Below are 21,348 nucleotides of genomic sequence, written 5' to 3' on the forward strand. Positions count from 1 at the left end.
GGAATTTAGAAGTTAAGGAGTTGATTTGGTCAGAGGATTCGAAGATATTAAGGAGAATTGATAAGGCAGATAAAGAAAAACTATTTTCATTGATTTTAAAGTCTAAAACAAGGGGTGTAATCAGAAAACGATAGAGCTAGACATTTCAGGAATGAGGTTGGGAAAAATCTTTTGCACACAGTGGCTCTTAGAAGATTGAAACGTTCCTCTAAGTGTCATTCAATGTTGGATTAAGTCAGGGATTGATAAATTCTTGTTATGCAAAGCTTTTAAGGGATCTGGAAAGAGAAAGAGAATATTGAGCTGGCTGAAATGATCTAATTGAATGGTAGAATAGGCTCAGTAGAGTACTCCTAGAGCATTGAACATTATAGTGTAGTACAGACCTTTTAGCCCTCGATGTTGTGCCAACCTGTGAAATTAGTCCGAAGCCCATCTAACCTATACTGTTCCATTTTCATCCATATGCCTATTCAATGACCATTTAAATGCCCTTAATGTTGGCAACTCTACTTCTGTTGCAAGCAGTGTGTTCCACGCCCCTACTACTCTTTGAATTAAGAAACTATGTCTCACATCTGAACTATGTCTATCACCCCTCAATTTAAAGCTATGTCATCTTGTGCTAGCCATCACCATCTGAGGAAAAAGGCTCTCACTATCCACCCTATCTAACCTTCTGATTATCTTATGTGTCTCAATTAAGTCACCTCTCAACCTTCTTCTCTGTAACGAAAACAGCCTAAAGTCCTCACCTTTTCCTCATAAGACCTTCCCACCATACCAGGCAACATACTAGTAAATCTCCTCTGAACCCTTTCCAAAGCTTCCACATCCTTCCAGTAATGCGGTGACCAGAACAGTACACAAAACTCCAAGTGTGACTGCACCAGAGTTTTGTACAGCTACAGCATAACCTCATGGTTCTGAAACTCGATCCCTCTTCCAATAAAAGCAACCCTTATCAACCTGGGTGGCAACTTTCAGAGATCTATGCACATGGACACAGAGATCTACACTACCAAGAATCTTACCATTAGCCCAGAACTCTATTCCTGTTACTCTTTCCAAAGTGAATCACCTCACACTTTTCCACATTTAACTGCATTTGCCACCTCAGCCCAACTCTGCAGCTTATCTATGTCCCTCTGTAACCTATAACATCCTTCGGCACTATCCACAACTGTACCGACATTCATGTTGTCTGCAAATGTACTAACCCATCCTTCTATTCCCTCATCCAGGTCATTAATAAATATGACAAAGAGCAATGGACCCAGATCCTTTCAGTACACTACGAGTAACTAAACTCCAGGATGAATATTTCCCATCAACCACCACCCTCTGTCTTTTTTAGCTAACCAATTTCTGATCCAAATTGCTAAATTGCCCTCAATCCCCTGCTTCTGTATTTTGTGCAATAGCTACCATGGGGAACCTTCTCAAACACCTTACTAAAATCTATATACACCACATCAACCGCTTTACCCTCATCCACCTATTTGGTCACCTCTCAAAGAACTCAGTAAGGTTTATGAGGCATGACTTACCCTTCACAAAACCGTGTTGATTATCCCTAATCAATTTTATTCCTTTTCTAGATTATTATAAATCCTATTTCTTATAACCTTTTCCAACACTTTACCCACAATCGAAGTAAGGCTCGCTGGTTTATAATTACCAGGGTTGTCTTCTGGCAGTATTTCTGTAGACAATAATGACATAAAAATTGAAGCCAAAGGCTCTGCAATGTCCCCTCTGGCTTCCCAGAGAATCCTAGAATAAATTCCATCGGGCCCAGGGGGCTTATCTATTTTCACACTTTCCAGAATTGCTAACACCACCTCCTTATGAACCTCCATTCTACCTGGTCTAGTAATCTGTATCTCTGTATTGTCCTTGACCACATTGTCTTTTTCCAGTGTAAATACTAATGAAAAGTATTCATTTAGCACTTCCCCTATCTCCTCTGACTCCATGCATAACTTCCCACTACTATCCTTAATTGTGTCTAATCTTACTCTAGTCATTCTTTTATTCCTGATATACCTATAGAAAGCCTTAGGGTTTTCCTTGATCTAATCCGAAAATCAATTCTCATGTACCCTCCTGGCACTTTTTAGCTCTCTCTTTAGGTCTTTCCTGACTAACTTGTAACTCTCAAGTGCCCTAAATGAGCCTCCACGTCTCATCCTAACATAAGCCGCCTTCATCCTCCTCTTGACAAGAGATTCAACTTCCTTAGTAAACCACGGCTCCCGTGCTCAACAACTTCCTCCCTGCCAGACAGGTACATACTTATCGAGGAATAAGCGCCATGTTTCAATTGTGCCCATCCCCTACAGTTTCCTTCCTCATCCTATGCATCCTAAGTCTTGTCTAATCATATCCTAATTGCCTTTCTCCCAGCTATAACTCTTGCCCTGTGGTATATATCTATTCCTTTCCATCACTAAAGTAAACATAACTGAATTGTGGTCACTTTCACCAAAGTGCTCACCTACCTGTAAATCTAACACCTGGCAAGGTTCATTACCCAGTACTAAATCTAATGTGGCCTCACCCCTTGTTGGCCTGTCTATGTACTGTCAGGGAACATTCCTGCACACATTGGACAAAAACTGACCCATCTAAAGTTCTCGAACTATAGTATTCCCAGTCAACATTTGGAAAGTTAAAGACCCCATAACAACTACCCTGTCACTCAGTCTCCTATGGAGGATCATCTTTGCTATACTATCCTCTATGTCTCTGCGACTATTCAGATGCCTATAGAAAACTCCCAACAGGGTGACGTCTCCTTTCCTGTTTCTAACTTTAACCCATACAATCTCTGTGGACGAGTCCTCAAACATCCTTTCTGCAACCGTAACACTGTCCTTGACTAACAGTGCCACCAACCACCACCACCATCTCTTCTCCCCCACCCTCCACCAAACCATTTTCTCTGTTCGTATTGAAACATCTAAATCCTGGAACCTCCAATAACCATTCCCATCCCTGCTCTACCCTCTCTGAAATGGCCACAATGTCAAAATCTCAGATACCAATCCATACTGCAAGTTCACCCATCTTATTCTGGATGCTCCTGGCATTGAAGTAGACACACTTCAAACCAACTTCTTGCTTGCTGGTGCCTTCTTGCGACCGTGAAACCTTTAATTCCGACCTCACTACTCTCAACACAAAGAGCATTAGCAAATTTCCCCTGCAGGATTATGGTACCCCTCTGGTTCAGATGAAGACCATGCTATTTGTAGAGAAATAGCTCCAATTATCCAGGAATCCAAAACCTTCCCTCCTGTATCATGTAGCCACATGTTCAACTCCTCTCTCTCCTTATTTCTCGCCTTGCTAGCATGTGGCATGGGCAACAAACCAGTAATAACAGCTGTTTGTTCTAGCTCTAAGCTTCCACCGTAGCTCCTAGTATTTCTGCCTTTAAATCCCCATCTCTCTTTCTTACCTATGTTGTTGGTGCCTCCGAATTGGTGCTGCTCCCCCTCTCCTTCCCCCTCAAGGATCCCCAAAACATGATCAGAAATATAATGAACCCTGGCACCTGGGAGGCAACACACCAACCATGAATCTCTCTTGTTCTCACAGAGCCTCCTATCTGTCCCCCAATACTCTGCTCTTCTTCTCCCTTCCCTTCTGAGCAAAAGGGACAGACTCTGTGCCAGAGACCTGTGCCCCATTGCTTACCCTAGTAAGTCATTTCCCCTCTTCCCCAGCCCCCACCCCACAGTATCCAAAATTGGATACTTGTTGAGGGAAATGGCGACAGGGGATACTGGCACTGTCTGGTTCCCTTTCCATCTCCTGACAGTAACCCCTCTGCCTTCTTCTTTTATCTGAGATGTGACTACCTCCCTGTAGCTCCTCTCAATGAGCTCCTCTGCCTCCCATTCCAAATGATCCAAAGTTCATCCAGCTCCAGTTCCTTCATGTGGTTTTTGAGGAGCTGGAGTTAGGTGCACTTCCCACAGATGCAGTCAGCAGGGACACTAGTGGTGACTCTTACCTCCCACATTCTGCAGGAGGAACACTCAACTGCGCTAACCTCCATTCCCACTGTTCTAAATTCCTAAATTTCCTGCCTCCTATTTTCCTGTGCTTGTACTACTCTCACTTAAATATATTTTATTTATTGCGAAACTTTGTCCCCCATTTCTTACAGGTGTGGGAAGTAATGCACTTTTAAAGCTTGAGAAACCGAGGAGACCTGATTTTCCTCACATTCTGCCTACTCCGATTGCAGTACCTGTTCAGGTTTTGTCTTCCTTTCCTGGCTTTACAGCTAACTGTATTGAGAGATTAGCAGGCTGTCCAGCAACAGCTTGGAATTAATTAAAGGTTAAGAGGGACAGTAGGGATATCAGTGGCTGAGGGGAGTGGGGGAAAAGAGAAGGGCATATGTGGAGAGCAGAGACTACAGGCTTAAGGGAAGGGAGAGATCAGAAACTGAGGCTTGGCGGAGAGAGATCAAAGGTAAGAAGCTAGTTACGGGGAGAGTGGTGATGTTGGAGAAAGGAGATCAGAGAGGGAAAAGGTGGTAAAAAGCATGGGGAATGAGGTAGATGGAAAGTGCCGGAGAGATTACAAAGAGAAGAACAAGATCAGAGACAATGGAGTTCAGGTATTGTTTGAGATCGGAAAGCTAGATTGGTGGGAGATCCTGATTTTTGGGTGTACAAGAAGTGTTATGGTTGTAAGTGGAGAGGTTCTGTTTAGAGAGGGATTTACAGGTAACGTAAATACAGTAGATGCTGAAAATCTGAAGAACAGAAAATACTTGAACATATCAAATCAGGCAGTATCTGCATAGAGTGAAACTGTGTTCATTTCAGATTAATGATTTTTCACTGGGTAAACTTGCTGGGCTAGAGTGGAGGAGGAACCCCCTACTGTAACCTGATCCACAATCCTTATTAGAAAGGTACTTACACAGTTGTACATTTTCCAGTTAAAATGTTAAATGGAGTTACCTGTGTAGCTTTGGCTTCTTATAAGCTCCCTAAGTTATAGTGTTTAAATATATTTTAATCTTTGAGTGTTTTGAAATTTGAAAACTTCCTTTGTGATTGAGCATAAAAAGTAACTCTGGACAAACGTTCTGATAACTAAAAGGAACTGTAAAGAGATTTTTTGGGTTCATTTTGTAATGAATAAAAAGATAGGATTGTACATTGCAATCTTGCAGCTGTTTTTCACTCATCCCAGGACATGCACATGCAAGTCTGTTCTGGCTTTACATAATTACTCTGGTGTTTGAAAAATTCCCGCAATTTTGAGGCGGTTCATATCTTAGGGCTTCATTTTATTCTAAAACTTTGAAAGGAGCTTTTAATGCCAGTCATTTCTATTGATCAAATACTGTAATTGTGCTATAGAAAATTAACCATCACCTAACAATCAGTGGTACTGTACTGCAGAGCCTTTCTTTTTAAAAATGTAATCATGCTGAACTACTCAACATTGAATGCATGGCTTCAGTCTGTAACTAAAGGAATGCCAAAGTAGCTTATAGTGTAATTACATGTACAATGTTGCATAATTCTTTCTTTCTGAACCGCATGCTGTATTATGACATATTAATGCTAACTTTATAATCTACTGCTGTAACGTTGCTGCAATATTCAACGCATATTGATAAATATGTGGTATTTATTGGGCAATTTAATGTGTGTCAATATTACTGTCTTCATTTAAATTTTGAATCATAAAACTGGTCCCTTTCTGTTTAAATAGGTAACTGACGAAAATAGTTTTCTTTCAAAGGCCTTATTGGTTTTCCGCTCTCTTTAAGTTAGACCCAATTGAAAGCAGTCTTGCCTCAGGGCAATTTTGTCCTTAAGTATCGGGCTTTGAGTTCCTAATCCAGACCACCACGTTATCAGATAAAATATTAATGTGTAGTTCCTTTTGCCCTTTTGTCATAGTTTAGGTGAGTCTTGCCAATCTAATTTAGTGCTTTGAGACAGAGAAGGAGTGCTCCTAGTGATTCAGCAAATACTATCAAATTTAGTAATTGACTTGATTACTGTTTGTGAAGTGTTACTGACACAAATTAATTGTATTGCCAACATAAGTTATTACATCTTTTCATTAAAGACTTGCAGCTATTTGCTATAAGGATGTGTTTAAATACAAATATTATCTAGACAAGTTCTGTTCAGGTATTTATTACTATTTGAAATCCATCATTAAATCTGCCTTTCCTAACTCCTTATTGTTAATGCATTCCAGATCCTAACTAATTAATTATATAGGCAGTGGTTATGATTTATAATGTTCTTTTAAAAATCTCGTAAAAGTAGATTCAATAACTGCTTTCATAAGCAAATTGGAAAATTGCCCGAAGAGAGAGAACTTGCAGCACCTACATGGAAAAGGCAGAAAGGGGTATTAGTTGACTTGTTCTTGCAGAGAGTTGGCATGAACAAGGTAGGCTGAATGTCCTCTCCCATGCTATAATTATTCTATTATTCTTCTGTTTTCTTTTATCAGTAGCAGAAGTTATGTGTGTTGGACAGTTTCTGTAAGGGGCAAATTTAATGTTTTCACTGTAATATTTTATGAGAATACTTGAAACTTTTTAAGTTGCATACCCTCTTTAAGTCCTGTTCGATGCATCTTTTATCAGCATATTTTTGTTTCAGGTTTCAAGGATTTAATACTCATTATGCTTTTTTTTTGTTGTCATCCATCCCAAGATTGGGCTGCAAAGGTTGTACGTGTTATCATGGGTATTTCACACTTGTTTAGTTAACCCTGATGCAGTTTTTGTAGAATATATGTGCCTCATTATTAAATCAAACTATGAATTCATGACAGAATAAAGATCCAAGATATTAATTTGTTCTATGATGTATTTTAATTACTGTAGATTGTTGATTTTATAAATATTTTAGTCTCATGTTTATTGGACTTTGTACATTTCAGACTCCATGGAATGTTGAGGTTGATCTTTGGTGGCATGATTTAATGAAGGAAGCCAGTGATGAATGTGAACCTGAATGGTGTGATTCTGAAACTCCTCTGTTTATCCTTTATACTAGTGGATCAACTGGAAAACCAAAGGTAATGACTTTGCTCCATCTAGAACAGCAATGCATTTGACAGCGATGGGTTGGACAAGGCCATTTGATCCATCCAATTTGCCTCACCTTCATGATGCATGGACAATCCTGATTAGAAATGGCCAACCACTCTCTCCACCCACAGTCACTTAAAACCTCTGGGAAAGGCAAAAAGAAACATAGAGCAATGAAATCCAGATCACAATGACCACATTTATGGAAACTGATTACTTTTTTATTAATAAAATGTGATCTTTATCTCAGTCAAGAATCAATCCAGCTGGATATTGAAGGAATGCAGATAGCCAACATGTACCACACAAGATCACTAACTTAAGTCCTTTTGCTACTTTTGTGAAAAAGAAAAGCAACATGATATGTAGCTTGTTTCAATTTGTAGATCAGGGAGAACCATTCTAATGAGCTATCAGTGGAAAAACAGTGTGGCTTTTCCATTATTTCAGTTACCTTGAACAAATTGCTTTCAAGTTCATGTACTTTAAAGTAAATAGACCCAACATCATTAGCCTATCTGAATAGCCAAAGTTTTTAAATTGGGCATCGTTCTTTTGATTCTTCAATAAACCTTTTATCAAGGTCACTATGTGAGGGACCTACAATTCGATGCAGCTTTTGTTTAGCTGATATCATTAAATCTATTTGCATTATTGTAAAATGTAACTAGCCATTTCTCTACCTGGAGTTGATGCAACACTAGAGCCATGGTCACAGGAAATTCTAGAATATAATTGACACCCCCTCCTCAATATGCTTCAACGTGTATCATTCATTGATAACATCCACAATATTATGCCTACTCTTCCTGCTCTTAACTTTGCCTTCTGTATTTCCTGACCAATCAGAGAGGGCAGATAGGTTGAATTGCTGCATTTCCAAAAGGAAGAAATTCTAGTTAAAGAGAAACCCACCAAGGGTCAAAACAATTGAACTGTGAGTTGGTTGCTGAAGCTACCCAAGAGAGGCCACCCCTTCCCTCCATCCTGCACCCCACGTAAACAGATTGACCTACACAGGTAAACAAAATGAGTGGCAAAAAATTTTTGGATGACTTTACTAGGATTTTCCTCTGTGAGGGTTGAATGGAGCTGTGTTACTCTGAGGAAAATTCTTGCATCTTCAAATGGCATATACTACCAACTGACAACTAAATGCTGAATATAGTAACCAGTAGTCTCTTACCTGACAAAAATCTATTAATCTCAATTTTGAAATTTTCAATTGAACCAACCTCATTAGCTCTTCATAGGATGGAGTTTGTGCTAGCTAGTATTCTTTGTATGAAAAAGTGCTCTATTCAGCCTACATCTAATTTTAAAGTTATGCTGAAGTGCTGTTCAACACCACCTGAATTCAATACCTATTCTATTAATTCTTGAACCATTGTAAACACCTCAGTTTGGTAATCAGCATGGGTGTTGTTTTGGAGGTGATGGGCTGCTCACTGGAGAACCAGTGAGACACTTGTGTTGCCCTCTTTGGGGAGAGTCTGTTGATCGATGGGATTAATGACCCCAGGGCAGTCAATTCCATCTCTGGGAAGTGCTGAAGCCAGCAGCTCCTTTTGTTAACAATGCTACCAGAATGGTGGTGGTGGAATGACCTCCACAGGAGTCCAGAATGCAGAACCGTCAATGAGGCCCTGTCATGAAGCAACTGCCACAAGTTTATTTTGCTTAACCTATGATGGTTCCCCCTTTCTGCCTTTTGGACACGAAAGGATCTCTGTTAGAGCTGGGCAGATATGTAGCCACTGCTTAAATTATGTTAGAGTTGGGAAGGTGTCAGGGTCCATGCTTTCTACTTGATTATGGCCTTCTCACCTTCCAACTCAACTGCAAGAGGAAATGAAATAGAGCCCTCTGTTTTTAACATACCTGAGGAAATACAGTATCTACAATATATGTCTTTATTATTTATCTTTTTCACTCCAGTCTCATTCTGGTGTTTAATTGAGGAGTTTACGTTCTACATATGAAGCTTTTTCCCTGTAGATTTATTTGATAAAATCTTTGAAGTTTATAATCAAATCTGTTTGTTTTCTTGAAGGGTGTGCAGCACACTGTTGGAGGCTATCTTCTTTATACTGCTACAACCTTTAAATATGTGTTTGACTACAAACCTGATGATGTGTATTGGTGTACTGCTGATATAGGGTGGATTACAGGCCATTCGTACCTTGTTTATGGACCTCTGGCCAATGGTGCTACAAGTGTTATGGTTAGTATTGAAGTATCGATATTATCTACACATCAATTGTTCAGAGAAATTCCTAAAGAAAAGTTCCTTGTATATTGTACTCCATGTAATCTTACTAACTGGTAAAATCAGAAAGAAAATTCACTGTATGATTTCTATAATAGCGTGCATTTAGGTTTCCAATCTCCTTCACTTATTTTCCAATACTGGCATACATGCCAATCTGATGTAGAAGTCTTTAACACTGTGCAATATTTGATTGGTCTCAAACCAGTTGAGCTTTCGGATCCATATTGCCAAAGCTTTGAATGGAAAAGTTTGCAATTGAATAGATGTAAGCTGCTGTCTCCGCAAAGTTTAAAACTACATAGAGGTTTCATAAGCATGTTGAACTGAGATACACTTAACTTTGTTTTAACTTATTACTTTTTTGAAAAAATAATTTCTAGTTTGAAGGTGTACCGACTTACCCTGATATAAGTAGATTCTGGGAGATTATTGACAAATACAAAGTGACAAAATTCTACACTGCACCCACAGCTATTCGATTGCTAATGAAATATGGAGAAGAACCAGTTAAAAGGTGAGATTTTTCCTATCAGCAAAGCTGTAACTCCTTTTTAAAAAAAGTTTTTTAATCAATATTGTTTTCATTTGTTGCTTGTCCAAAATTATTATTCAGTAGTTAAAAAGTTAATGCCTGCTATCTTTTCAGGAGCTGGATTATAAAGGGTGAATGGAGTTGGGGTGGGGCAGATATTTAAATGGTCCAATGAAATGTGAGGCTCCTGTGAGATTACACTGGAAATGACAATGTGTAGGTGAAGGTTATCTCTGGGTGACATGAATCCAGGTTTGAGTAGCAGAAATGTGATAAATGAAGATATATATCCTAAAGTTTCCTTGATTTACCTTTTGGGTTTCAAAGAGAGTTTACACAAAGCATTTCCTCAGGAAATAAAATGTGCAGAAATGAGTCTTTGATAGAATGAGTTGTATAGTAGCTGTAAAGGAGTAGGCTTGGTAGACATTTTTTTTTCATTTTGAGTTGATGTATTGTTTTATATGTTACCTACTATTACAATCAAAAATGAAGAGAATTTCAAAATACAGTGCTGATAGTATTAAACAATTAATATAACCAACATAGATTAACAGTTCTAATTGATCCCATGTGTGCAATTATGTATGTTTAGCGTATTTAAATACATCCTTCATTGTGTCTGGTGTTTTATGTGTGGTTGAAGATAAAGAAGACCTTTTCATTACTGTTTTCTTTAGGGGTATAATCTGCACACTTTATCTTTACTATGACACAGTGATTAGGAACAAAATATTGCTGTGTGTGTGAGAGATATCAGGTGTGTAGTGCAGGGAATGCAGTAAACCTGTTTCTTTGTGTATTTTAAAGTTATGAAATTTAAAATTTGGATCTCGTCCCACTCAGGTTTAGAAGGGATTCCTTGAAAATCCTTGGCACAGTGGGAGAACCAATAAACCCAGAGGCCTGGCTTTGGTACTATAATGTAGTGGGGAACAGGAGATGTCCAATTATGGATACCTTTTGGCAGACTGAGACTGTAAGTCTTTTTAAAACCGTACAGGTATACTTTAAAATCTCCAGAACTGATGTTGTAAAAGGAAGTTTATAAGTGACATTGTTATTATGCATGCTGGAGTCCATTTGAAGGATTTGTCAATTGGCCCACTTATTCTTCATGTTGCACTGTGACCGTTACAGTTTCCAAGTGTTGATTTGGCACAATTACATTGGATAAAATTCAAACTTTCAAATCATTTTTATAAATTTTGTAAGTGAATATTGACATTATGGCCTTTAGCCACTGCAAACAGGATTTCACGATAATGGTGGTACTTTTTAAGTTGCCTCAAGGATAAAGAATTATTTTGGTTTGAGTTTACAGTTCACAATTTATGACTGAATTTATGATGATTATAGAAAAATCTTTGTTTAAATTATTTGGATTGGACTTTAATGTTCATCTGATTTGAAACCTCAGATTGAAGCAAAACTGCACTCAAACAGCTTATCTAGTCAGTGTTCTACAGAATAGGACACTATTCATCAAGACCTAATTCCTCTAGTCATTTTCCAATACCTGGCTGATAGCCTTGTCTGATATGATACTTTAAGTGATCATCTAAATACTTAAATGTTGTGATGGTTCTCACCTCTAACAGTCTTTCAGGCAGTGATTTCAGATACCCAGCAGCCTCTGGGTGAAATAATATTCTTTAATTAATCCCCTCTCAGCTTCCACCCCTTTAGCTTATATCTATACCCCTGATTAATGATCCGTCTATTAACAATCCCATTTATTCCTATCTACCCCTATCTATGGTCCTAATAATTTTGTTTGCCTCATTCAGTTCCCACCCCAGCCACCTATACTCTAAGAAAAACAACTCCAGCTTATGTAGTTTCTCATTATAGCTGAAATGCTCCAGCCCAGGCAACAAAGATTAGATTAGATTAGATTACTTACAGTGTGGAAACAGGCCCTTCAGCCCAACAAGTCCACACTGACATGCCGAAGCGCAACCCACCAATAACTTACCCCTTACCCAACACTACGGGCAATTTAGCATGGCCAATTCACCTGACCTGCACATCTTTAGACTGTGGGAGGAAACCGGAGCACCCGGAGGAAACCCATGCAGACACGGGGAGAACGTGCGAACTCCACACAGTCAGTCGCCTGAGTCAGGAATTGAACCCAGGTCTCAGGCGCTGTGAGGCAGGCGTGCTAACCACTGTGCCACCATGCCGCTCATAAGACTGGTGAGCTAGGTTAGATCTCATGGAATACAGGGAGAACTAGCCACTTGGATTCAACTGGCTTAAAGGTAGAAGACAGAGGGTTGTTGTGGAAAGTTGTTTTTCAGAATGGAGGCCTGTGACTAGTGGAGTGCCACAAGGACCGGTGCTGGGTCCTCTACTTTTCATCATTAATATAAATGATTTGGATGTGAGCATAAGAGGTATAGTCAGTAAGTTTGCAGATGACACCAAAATTGGAGGTGTAGTGGACAGCGAAGAAGGTTCCCTCAGATTACAATGGGATCTTGATCAGATGGGCTAATGGGCTGAGGAGTGGCAGATAGAGTTTAATTTAGATAAATGCGAGGTGCTGCGTTTTGGAAAGGCAAATCAGGACAGGACTTATACACTTAATGGTAAGGTCCTAGGGAGTGTTGCTGAACAAAGCGACCTTGGAGTGCAGATTCATAGCTCCTTGAAAGTAGAGTCAAATGTGGATATGATAGTGAAGAAGACATTTGGTATGCTTTCCTTTATTGGTTAGAGTATTGAGTACAGGAGTTGGGAGGTCATATTGGAAGGAGGTTGTGAAACTTGAAAGGGTTCAGAAAAGATTTGCAAGGATGTTGCCAGGGTTGGAGGATTTGAGCTATAGGGAGAGGTTGAACAGGCTGGGGCTGTTTTCCCTGGATAATCAGAGGCTGAGGGGTGACCTTACAAAGGTTTATAAAATCATGAGCGGCATGGATAGGGTAAGTAGACAAGTGCATAGATTTGGGGTGAAAGATATATATAAGAGACCTAAGGGGCAACGTTTTCAGAGTGGTGCGTGTGTGGAATGGGCTGGGAGGCTGGTACAATTGCAACATTTAAAAGGCATCTGGACGGGTATATGAATAGAAAGGTCTGGAGGGATATGGGCTGGGTGCTGACAGGTGGGACTAGATTGGGTTGGGATATCGGTCGGCATGGACAGGTTGGACTGAAGAGTCTGTTTCCATGCTGTACATCTCTATGACTATCTTGGTAAATCTCCTGTGCAGCTTCTCTCTCATGCAATTATATCCTTCCTATAATGTGACAACCAGAACTCCAGCATACTGCACTCAGCTGTAGCCTGACTAATGTCTTATTTTGCTCCATCATAATTTCCCTGCTGTTGTATTCAATGCCTCGATTAATAAAGACAAGTATCCCATGTGCCGCCTTAACCAAGTTATTCACCTGTCCTGTTACCTTCAAGAATCTGTGGATATGCACAGCAATGTCCCTCTGACTCTCCTTATTTCTTTGGGTTCTATCATTCATTCTTTACTTGCCATTGATTGTCGTCTCAAAATACATGATCTCATACTTTTTCATTATTAAATTCCAATTGCCATTATTCTTTCCAGCTGATGAGCCCATCCTGTTTTCTAATGCTTTCCTTCTTGCTTTTAGCACACCACCAATTATCATGTCATCTGACTAGCTAATTATTGTGCACAATAAACAGCAAAGGACCCAGCACTGAACCCTGTAGTATGTCACTAGACACCAGCTTCTAGTCACAAAAACAACCTTCGACCATCACTCTCTGTTTCTTGACACAAAGTGAATTTTGAATTCAATTCACCAAATTGCCTTTGACCAGTCACCCTTGTGAGAAATTAGGAAAAAGTCTAACTAAACTCCATGTAGACTACATCAACAGCACTACCCTCAACTATATATCTGATCACCTCTTCAGAAAACTCAATCAAATCTATCATTTCCCACTCACAATGCCATGTTGACTATCCTTGACTAATCCTTATCTCTTTAAATAGAAATGCATTCTGTGCATTCAATTCCCGCCCCCCCCCCCCACTCCCCCCACCAATAGTTTCCCTACCACTGATTTTAGAATCATTCCCTAATAGTTCCTGGATTATCCCTACTGCCTTTCTTGAATAATGGTCCACAATAGCTGTCTTCTGGCATCTCTCCTGTGTCCAGAGATGATTGGAAAATAATTGTCAGGGCTCTCACAATCTCTGCCTTTGCCTTGCATTCATCTCATCTGGATCTTCGGAATTATCCAATCTTACATTCACTAAGACCCCTCCTTCTCAGTTGTGATGTATTCAAGTAATCCCAGTCCTCTTCCCTGACTACCTACATCATCCTTCTTTGTCATGAATACAGGTGTAAAGTACTAATTGAAATCTTATCCACATCATCAGTCCACAGTTTACCAGTTAGGTCCCCAGTGGGCCCTACTCTTTCCCTGGTTATCCTCTTGGTTGTTATATACTTACAGCTCAATCCAAAGGCAATTTGTATTTCAGGCCCTCTCCCCAGTATTTTATCATGCCACCTCTTTGCTTTTCTAATTCCTTCTTAAGCAACTCCCTGTATTTTCTAATATGTCTGTAGGACTTCCCATGTTCTGGGCCCTTGATATTGACCATAAGGGATGTAGGAGTGGGAGTAGGCCACTTAACCTCTCGAGCCTGTTCCACCATTCAATGAAATCATGTCTGATCTGTGAAATCCATATACCCGCCTTCGGCCCATAACGCTTAATACTTTTGCTTAACAAATGTTTATCCATTGTAGTTGTGGGCATCCATGAACACCAAGTAGCCACTAAATGCCATACCCAGCTATCCCTAGTAGCCACACACACATGACAAGGACCACAAATTCAGCTGGGCCAACACAACAATAATAGGACAAGTCAAACAGAGGACAGCCAGAGAATTTCTAGAAGTATGGCACTCATACATGGACTCCATTAACAAGCACATTGACCTCGACCCAATGTATCGGCCACTACAACAAACAACCGGAACCGGACGCTGGAAGCAGCAGGAACCAAATAAATTCCAGCAACGCTTCACAGAAGGCTCCATCGTACTAGATTTCACCTAGACAGGGGACAAAACATCTGCAAATCAACTTCTGAGCTTGGCAAACATACCCACAACAATGACAGTCAGCACCCGAACTACAAATCTTTACATAAACCTTGAAAAATCTACCTCCGATTTAAAACTAACAACTGGTCTAGATCAACTGCCATTTGTGGAAGTGAGTTCCAGTGTCCTGATATCTCTCCTGAACAGTCTGACCCTTATATTTGGACTTACTCAGTTCCGTACATTCCTTGATATCCAGTTTTCTCTAGACATGTTTCTTCTTCTGCTGCTTCTCTTCACCTTTTGCAGGAACACATTGACCCTGCACTTCCTTTTTGCAAGACTTCCACTGCTGTGAAATAGATTTTCCTACAAATAGCTACTTCCAACCAATTTAGTGATATTGGGCCATACCATATATTAGAATTTCCACAATTCAAAGCCTTTGTTTCTTGTTCATCTGTGGCTTTTTCATGACTATCTTAAATCTTACTAAGTTATGGTCACTATCATCAAAATGCTCTCCCCCATGACTCTTCTATCACGTTGCCTGGCTTTGTTACCAAAATTTTGGTCTGGCAATGCCCCGACTCTTGTAGGGCTTTTTAAATCCTGGCTTAAAAAGCTAGAAATATTTTAAGCATTCTAGGCCTTTCACTCTGTCTATTTTAGTTAATATCAGAGACACTGAAATCTGCTACGATTATTACCGTTATTTTAATACACCTGTGAAATTTGCCTACGTATCTGTCCACCTATCTCTCCCTGACTCTTTAGAGATCTGCTATAATATACTGTCAACAATGTGATTGCCCCCTTTTTGTTTTTAAGCTCTACCCAAACAGCCTCAGTTGAGAAGCCTTCTAAGATATCATCCTTCCTTATTACAGTAGTTGGCTGGTTCATTACGAAGATGATGTGTTACCACTTTCCCAGTATTTTCTATATTATTGTGTTCATTTTAGTCTTGATTGTCAGCTGTTTGCCTTAATGTAGATTATCTGTTGTTTGCAGGGTGGTCACATGATTACTCCTCTTCCAGCTGCCATCCCACTGAAGCCAGGGTCAGCTGTGAGTACCCTGAAACACAAATATTTCTCTGCTGAATGCAATATTAATTTTGCAGAACAATATCTATAACAAGTCATTATTTGTCACTTTGTGTGGACAGCAAATTTGTACACCACTGTGCCTGTTGTCTTGATGTGTCAGGAATTACTGTGCTAACTTGTGTGTTTTGCACTTCTTATGCACTTTGTCATGTCGAACCTTGGTCCTGGAGGACTGCTGTCTCGTTTTTACTGTATCAGTTATGTATGGTAGAAATGACAAAGCTGCTACTCTCACTCTCAAAGAACATTTAAAATTGGTTATTCTGTCCTTTCTGCACCATTTCACATTTGAAACTTAGGCATTGCTGAGACAATACTTGTGAATATCAGCTGAAGACCTCAATTTGAACAATGTTTCAACAAATTTTAATTAAATCTTATTGTCTCTATCTGATAGAGTTCCATTCCAGATTTTGACAGCAAAATGTTTTTTTCAGTTTTGCTTTAAATAAGATGTCCCCTTGTTCCTTTCTCTTCAGTTTCTGTGACTTGCATTTTGGGAGATCCTGCTTATCTCTCTTGAAAGTGTTGACTTTGGGATCTGATGACAAAGGAACTTGGTGCTTTCTACTTTAATCAAGTGGTGTTTTCTTTGTGTGTGACCCTCAAAGTAATCCTTATTGACTTTATACAATTAATACAATCTTGTCTCATAATTATGTGCACTTCCAGCAGAAATGGTCAGTTTTAGGGACATTGTAATGGTCCTACCGTTGTCTCAGATGAAAATTGGTCCCTGGTGCAAAATTCGAAATCCCAAATTTATAATATGTTGGCCTACATAAATACTTTTAATGGAGATGTTTCATGATACTATTTGTTATAATTTTTATGAATAAACTATAAATTCAAATAATTCATGTTCAAATCAGATATTCATTAATTTTCAGAGTTTTCCCTTTTTCGGTGTTGTCCCTGCCGTCCTCAATGAATCTGGAGAAGAACTGGAAGGAGAGTCCGAAGGTTATTTGGTATGAAAAATTGAATTACGATCTTGTTTTGAAACCTTTAAAAATGTGTATTGTATTAGATAAAAGAAAACGCTTTCAAGTTAATTTATAAATGTCAAACCCTTATGCACTAAACATTAGCATGTTGGCTTGCTTATTTATTCCCACGTTGATGCTTATTCCGGTTCTGTAATTGGTTTGATAGAAAATAAAGTGAGACCATATCTAATAAGCAATGTCATGTCACTTGGTGTTCATTCTGGCTCTAGGTTGTCTCCTGTTGGTTGTAAATTGATGGGTTAGTGGATTGTCTCAGAATTATTTGTATTTAAATTGTTAAATTTATGACAGACATCAAGCACCCACCTTTTTCTTGATATTGAAGATTGACTTATCAGTAGTCATCTGATCATATTGGTAGTTTTGGGCAGCTATCCTTTTTTATTGACACGAAATCAGCAGTATAGTGCAGATCTTCCAGCTGCATATAACATTCTACAGGGACCTGTAATAGTGTTGAACTTGTATATGTGCATTGCTGGTTTGCAGTTTTACAGGAACAATGACATTTATTTTACAAATGTGATGCAATACTTTAAACATTAAGTAGAAATATTGTGACTGGTGAGAGCTCCATTTAATTTTGTTAGTCTAAGCTAGAACTGATTTTAGAAAAATGCTTGTGGGTTATTTAACTTTAGAGTTTTCTATTCGCCTTGCATGTGAATGTAATACTAAGGTAACCTTTGCTAAATGGTAGTACTTCTGCCTCTGAGTCAGAAGGTTGCAGGTTCTAGACTGACCTTGGCTTAATTTCATTACTTGCTGCACATTAGAAACACTTCATTTTTTGAAGTGTTCAACCTTCCAAGTGGACAAAAGTGATCATACAGCACTATTTGAAGAATAGTTGACCATTATCCTGGTCAACGTTTATCTCTTGGACAACATAGCTAAAATAAGTTACCTAATTATCTATTCATTTGATTTCTGTGTGCAGCTTAGCCGCAGCATGACATTTGTACTCACACCTTGTATGTCTCATTGGCCTTGAGATGTTTTGAGCTGAAAATGTGTTGCTGGAAAAGCGCAGCAGGTCAGGCAGCATCAAAGGAGCAGGAAAATTGACGTTTCGTCAGGATGCTGCCTGACCTGCTGCGCTTTTCCAGCAACATATTTTCAGCTCTGATCTCCAGCATCTGCAGTCCTCACTTTCTCCTTGAGATGTTTCGGCATGTCCTGCCAAGTGTACAGTCTTATATAAATCATAGTAATGTTTTCTTCACTCAAGCCATATATTAAATCTCGAGCTCCATTCTTAATTTATATTCTTAATTGATGTCAACTAGGGCAACAGTTACAGTGCTGCAATTAGTTCCTGTTCCCTCAGTGAGAAGTGATGGTATTGAGTGACACCTCAGGAAAGAAGGTAGAAGTTGGATAGAGGATAGATAGTTCTATGACCATTTTAAGTGTAAGGTCAGTTCTCCTTCCTCTTGCTCGTAAATTTGCATTAAATGTCTGAGGAAAGAATTTGACATAACTCCTAACTGAAACAGTATGAAATTGCTTTGGACATAACCTAATGCAATTTCAAACTATCCTTAAATAGTAACCCCTTAAAACCTGCAAACATTACAGACAATGCTGCTTTTACTGTGCAAAGATATACCATTTAAAATGTAACTGATGGGAGAAGAGCTCTTTGTAGGGAAGTACAATGACATGTCCAAAATTGTTTTCCTGAGTAACATTGTGAAATGCAGTTAGATGCAGAGTAGAAACAGCAGAACCGCAGCTCCACGTGTCAAGCTGTTTAAAGGAACCAATTCTAACCAAGTACTTATAGTTGAAGCTAAGGACAACCGATGATCTTAATATGCATACACTAGGATTTCAAAAAGCTGCATTTTTTGTATTCATTATTTTTTCTTCAATCAGAATTTATCATTGATGAATCTGAATTTATCCAGTTGATGAAGTTTGTATTTTATTACTCATTACTATTATTTTCATTAGGGGATATCCTTGTCACCATTTAGTCACAAGCAAATTTCCTTCATTTTTTTCTTGACTGGTAATCTAGCGTTCAGTTTATTAGTAAATTAAATGGTGTCCGTAGGTTCCTAGCATCCCTTGAATCTGAAAAAAGGTTCAAGTGATGCTAAAGATAGCAGGGAGGCTCAGTGGTTAGCACTTCTGCCTCACAGCACCAAGGCCCCAGATTTGATTCCGTCCTTTGGTGACTGTCTGTGAAGTTGGCACATTCTGCTTGTGTCTGTGTGGGTTTCTTCTAGGTGCTCCGGTTTCCTCCAAAGATGTGCAAGTTAGGTGAATTACCCATGCTAAATTGCTCATAGTGTACAGGGCTGTGCGGGTTAGGTGGATTAGCCATGGGAAATGCAGAATTACAAGGATAGGGTAAAGTGGTGGGACTAGGTGAGATGCTTTTTGGCAGGTCAGTTTGGACTTGATGGGCCAAATCGTCTGCTTCCACACTGCAGGGATTCTGTGAAGTATTATGTAGAATATTGTTTACATCCACTATGCTGTGTTGCTGATCTTGCCATGACGGTCAAAGGGAATTGGTCGCTGCGGGAACAGTAGTAAAAATTAAAGGATAGATACCTTGAACTGATTACACGTACTTGCCAGTAGTTAGCTGGAGCAATATGGATTAGCAGAATGCACATTGGTATTTGGGAAGTTTTCAGTGTGCTGGATTAAAAAATTGTAAAAAGGAAGAAGTATAACCTTTAAATCGAAGCAGGAATGCAATTTGCAGGGAGTATATGAAAATGGTCAGGTCTCTAACCTTCTAGTGGTAGTATCCGTTGTATTTATACTTCAGTGCATTCTCCTCTCTCTACTCCTCATCTGCAAACACACAGCCTGCTTGAATAACATGATGGGTGTACATTATAGCAGTGCTGGAAAAGCACAGCTGGTCAGGCAGCATCCGAGGAGCTGGAAAATTGATGTTTCAGTTAAAAGCCCTTCATCAGGATCCTGTCTGACTGGCTGTGCTTTTTCAGCACTACTCTAATCTAGACTCTGATTTCCAGCATCTGCAGTCCTCATTTTTGCCTAACCTGATGGGTGTAGTTTATTTCTGTTACTGAGAGCAATATTGTAACAAACATTATTTTCATTGTCATAGCATTGATAATAGCTGCACAAAATAAATAAGACTTTGTTAAAACTTAAACAGCATTAAACTGATTTCAGTCACTGCAACTACAGTCAACCCATGAACTATACAGACTGTCTGTCTGTTGTGTAGTTTGAGACATAAACTCTTAATGTGATTAACTTAATGCATTGTTTTAATATTTCTACATGACAGTGGGTTATATTACTTAGCTTTAAACCATGTCTATTCTTTAAATTTTTTTACATCCAGGTATTCAAGAAGCCTTGGCCATCCATAATGCGTACAATTTATGGCAACCATCAACGTTTTGAAACCACCTATTTTAAGAAGTTCCCTGGATATTTTGTCACAGGAGATGGTGAATTGCTTAAACTGGACTTCTAATAAATATTTAAACAGTGACAGTAATTTACAAGTATTTCATTGTCATTAAAACACTTTGGCAAGTTGAAAGGTCATGAAGGTGTTCTATGGATGCGAGTTCTTTCTTTCCTTGACCATGAGGCACAGTTTCTGAATGTCTGAATGCTTTAAAAATGCACCATTTGTTGTCGAAGCCAGATTAGCTAGTAATATTTTGGTACTGTCTACATTCTTCGTATTTTTACTAAATAGGCATAAATTTAAACAAATATTTAGTTTTAAATCATTCAATTTCGTTGACAGGTTGCAGGAGAGATAAGGATGGTTACTACTGGATCACTGGAAGGATTGATGACATGCTAAATGTATCTGGTAAGATTTGTAGTTCATACTTCTTTGATTCCCAACAGAAATAGTATGCTGTCACAAAATATTGGAATAGATGCAAGGTCAGAACCACTCCTCATGAATTTTAAATCTGCAACATAAATCAAACCTGAACTAACCCTTCAGTGAGGTGAAGCCGAGTGCGATTATTTGCTCTGATGCTTCCCTCTTTTATGTTTTCTTTTTTTTTTTGAAGAAAAATTCTTACACAGTTAGACAATGTTATTTTTATTGTTCTTACTTGATGTGAAACTTGAATGATTGGATTATGGTTAGCCTACTGTTTCTGTAATTAGAATGTTCTTGTGGAAAGACCGTACTATATTTTATTATTAAATCAGTTTAATCGAGACTTGTAAGTGGTGACCCCGAGGTACTTGGATGTTGTGAAACTTAAAGGGTTCAGGGAAGATTTAGAT

The 21,348-nt window shown here is 39.0% G+C and overlaps 1 protein-coding gene across 2 annotated transcripts in view; it reads left to right on the forward strand.

The window, feature by feature from the left end:
• acss2 (acyl-CoA synthetase short chain family member 2) overlaps window positions 1-21,348 on the forward strand; it is a 73,967-nt gene that overhangs the window by 42,911 nt on the left and 9,708 nt on the right. For both annotated transcript variants that reach the window (XM_060836419.1, XM_060836420.1), the window contains 8 exons: window positions 6,946-7,083; window positions 9,150-9,320; window positions 9,749-9,882; window positions 10,747-10,879; window positions 15,978-16,034; window positions 16,966-17,046; window positions 20,429-20,537; window positions 20,846-20,914. In XM_060836419.1, the coding sequence (XP_060692402.1) occupies window positions 6,946-7,083; window positions 9,150-9,320; window positions 9,749-9,882; window positions 10,747-10,879; window positions 15,978-16,034; window positions 16,966-17,046; window positions 20,429-20,537; window positions 20,846-20,914 (892 nt within the window). The remainder of the gene's footprint in view (window positions 1-6,945; window positions 7,084-9,149; window positions 9,321-9,748; window positions 9,883-10,746; window positions 10,880-15,977; window positions 16,035-16,965; window positions 17,047-20,428; window positions 20,538-20,845; window positions 20,915-21,348) is intronic.

Source organism: Hemiscyllium ocellatum, chromosome 15, assembly GCF_020745735.1.
Source record: "Hemiscyllium ocellatum isolate sHemOce1 chromosome 15, sHemOce1.pat.X.cur, whole genome shotgun sequence".
Classification (NCBI taxonomy): domain Eukaryota; kingdom Metazoa; phylum Chordata; class Chondrichthyes; order Orectolobiformes; family Hemiscylliidae; genus Hemiscyllium; species Hemiscyllium ocellatum.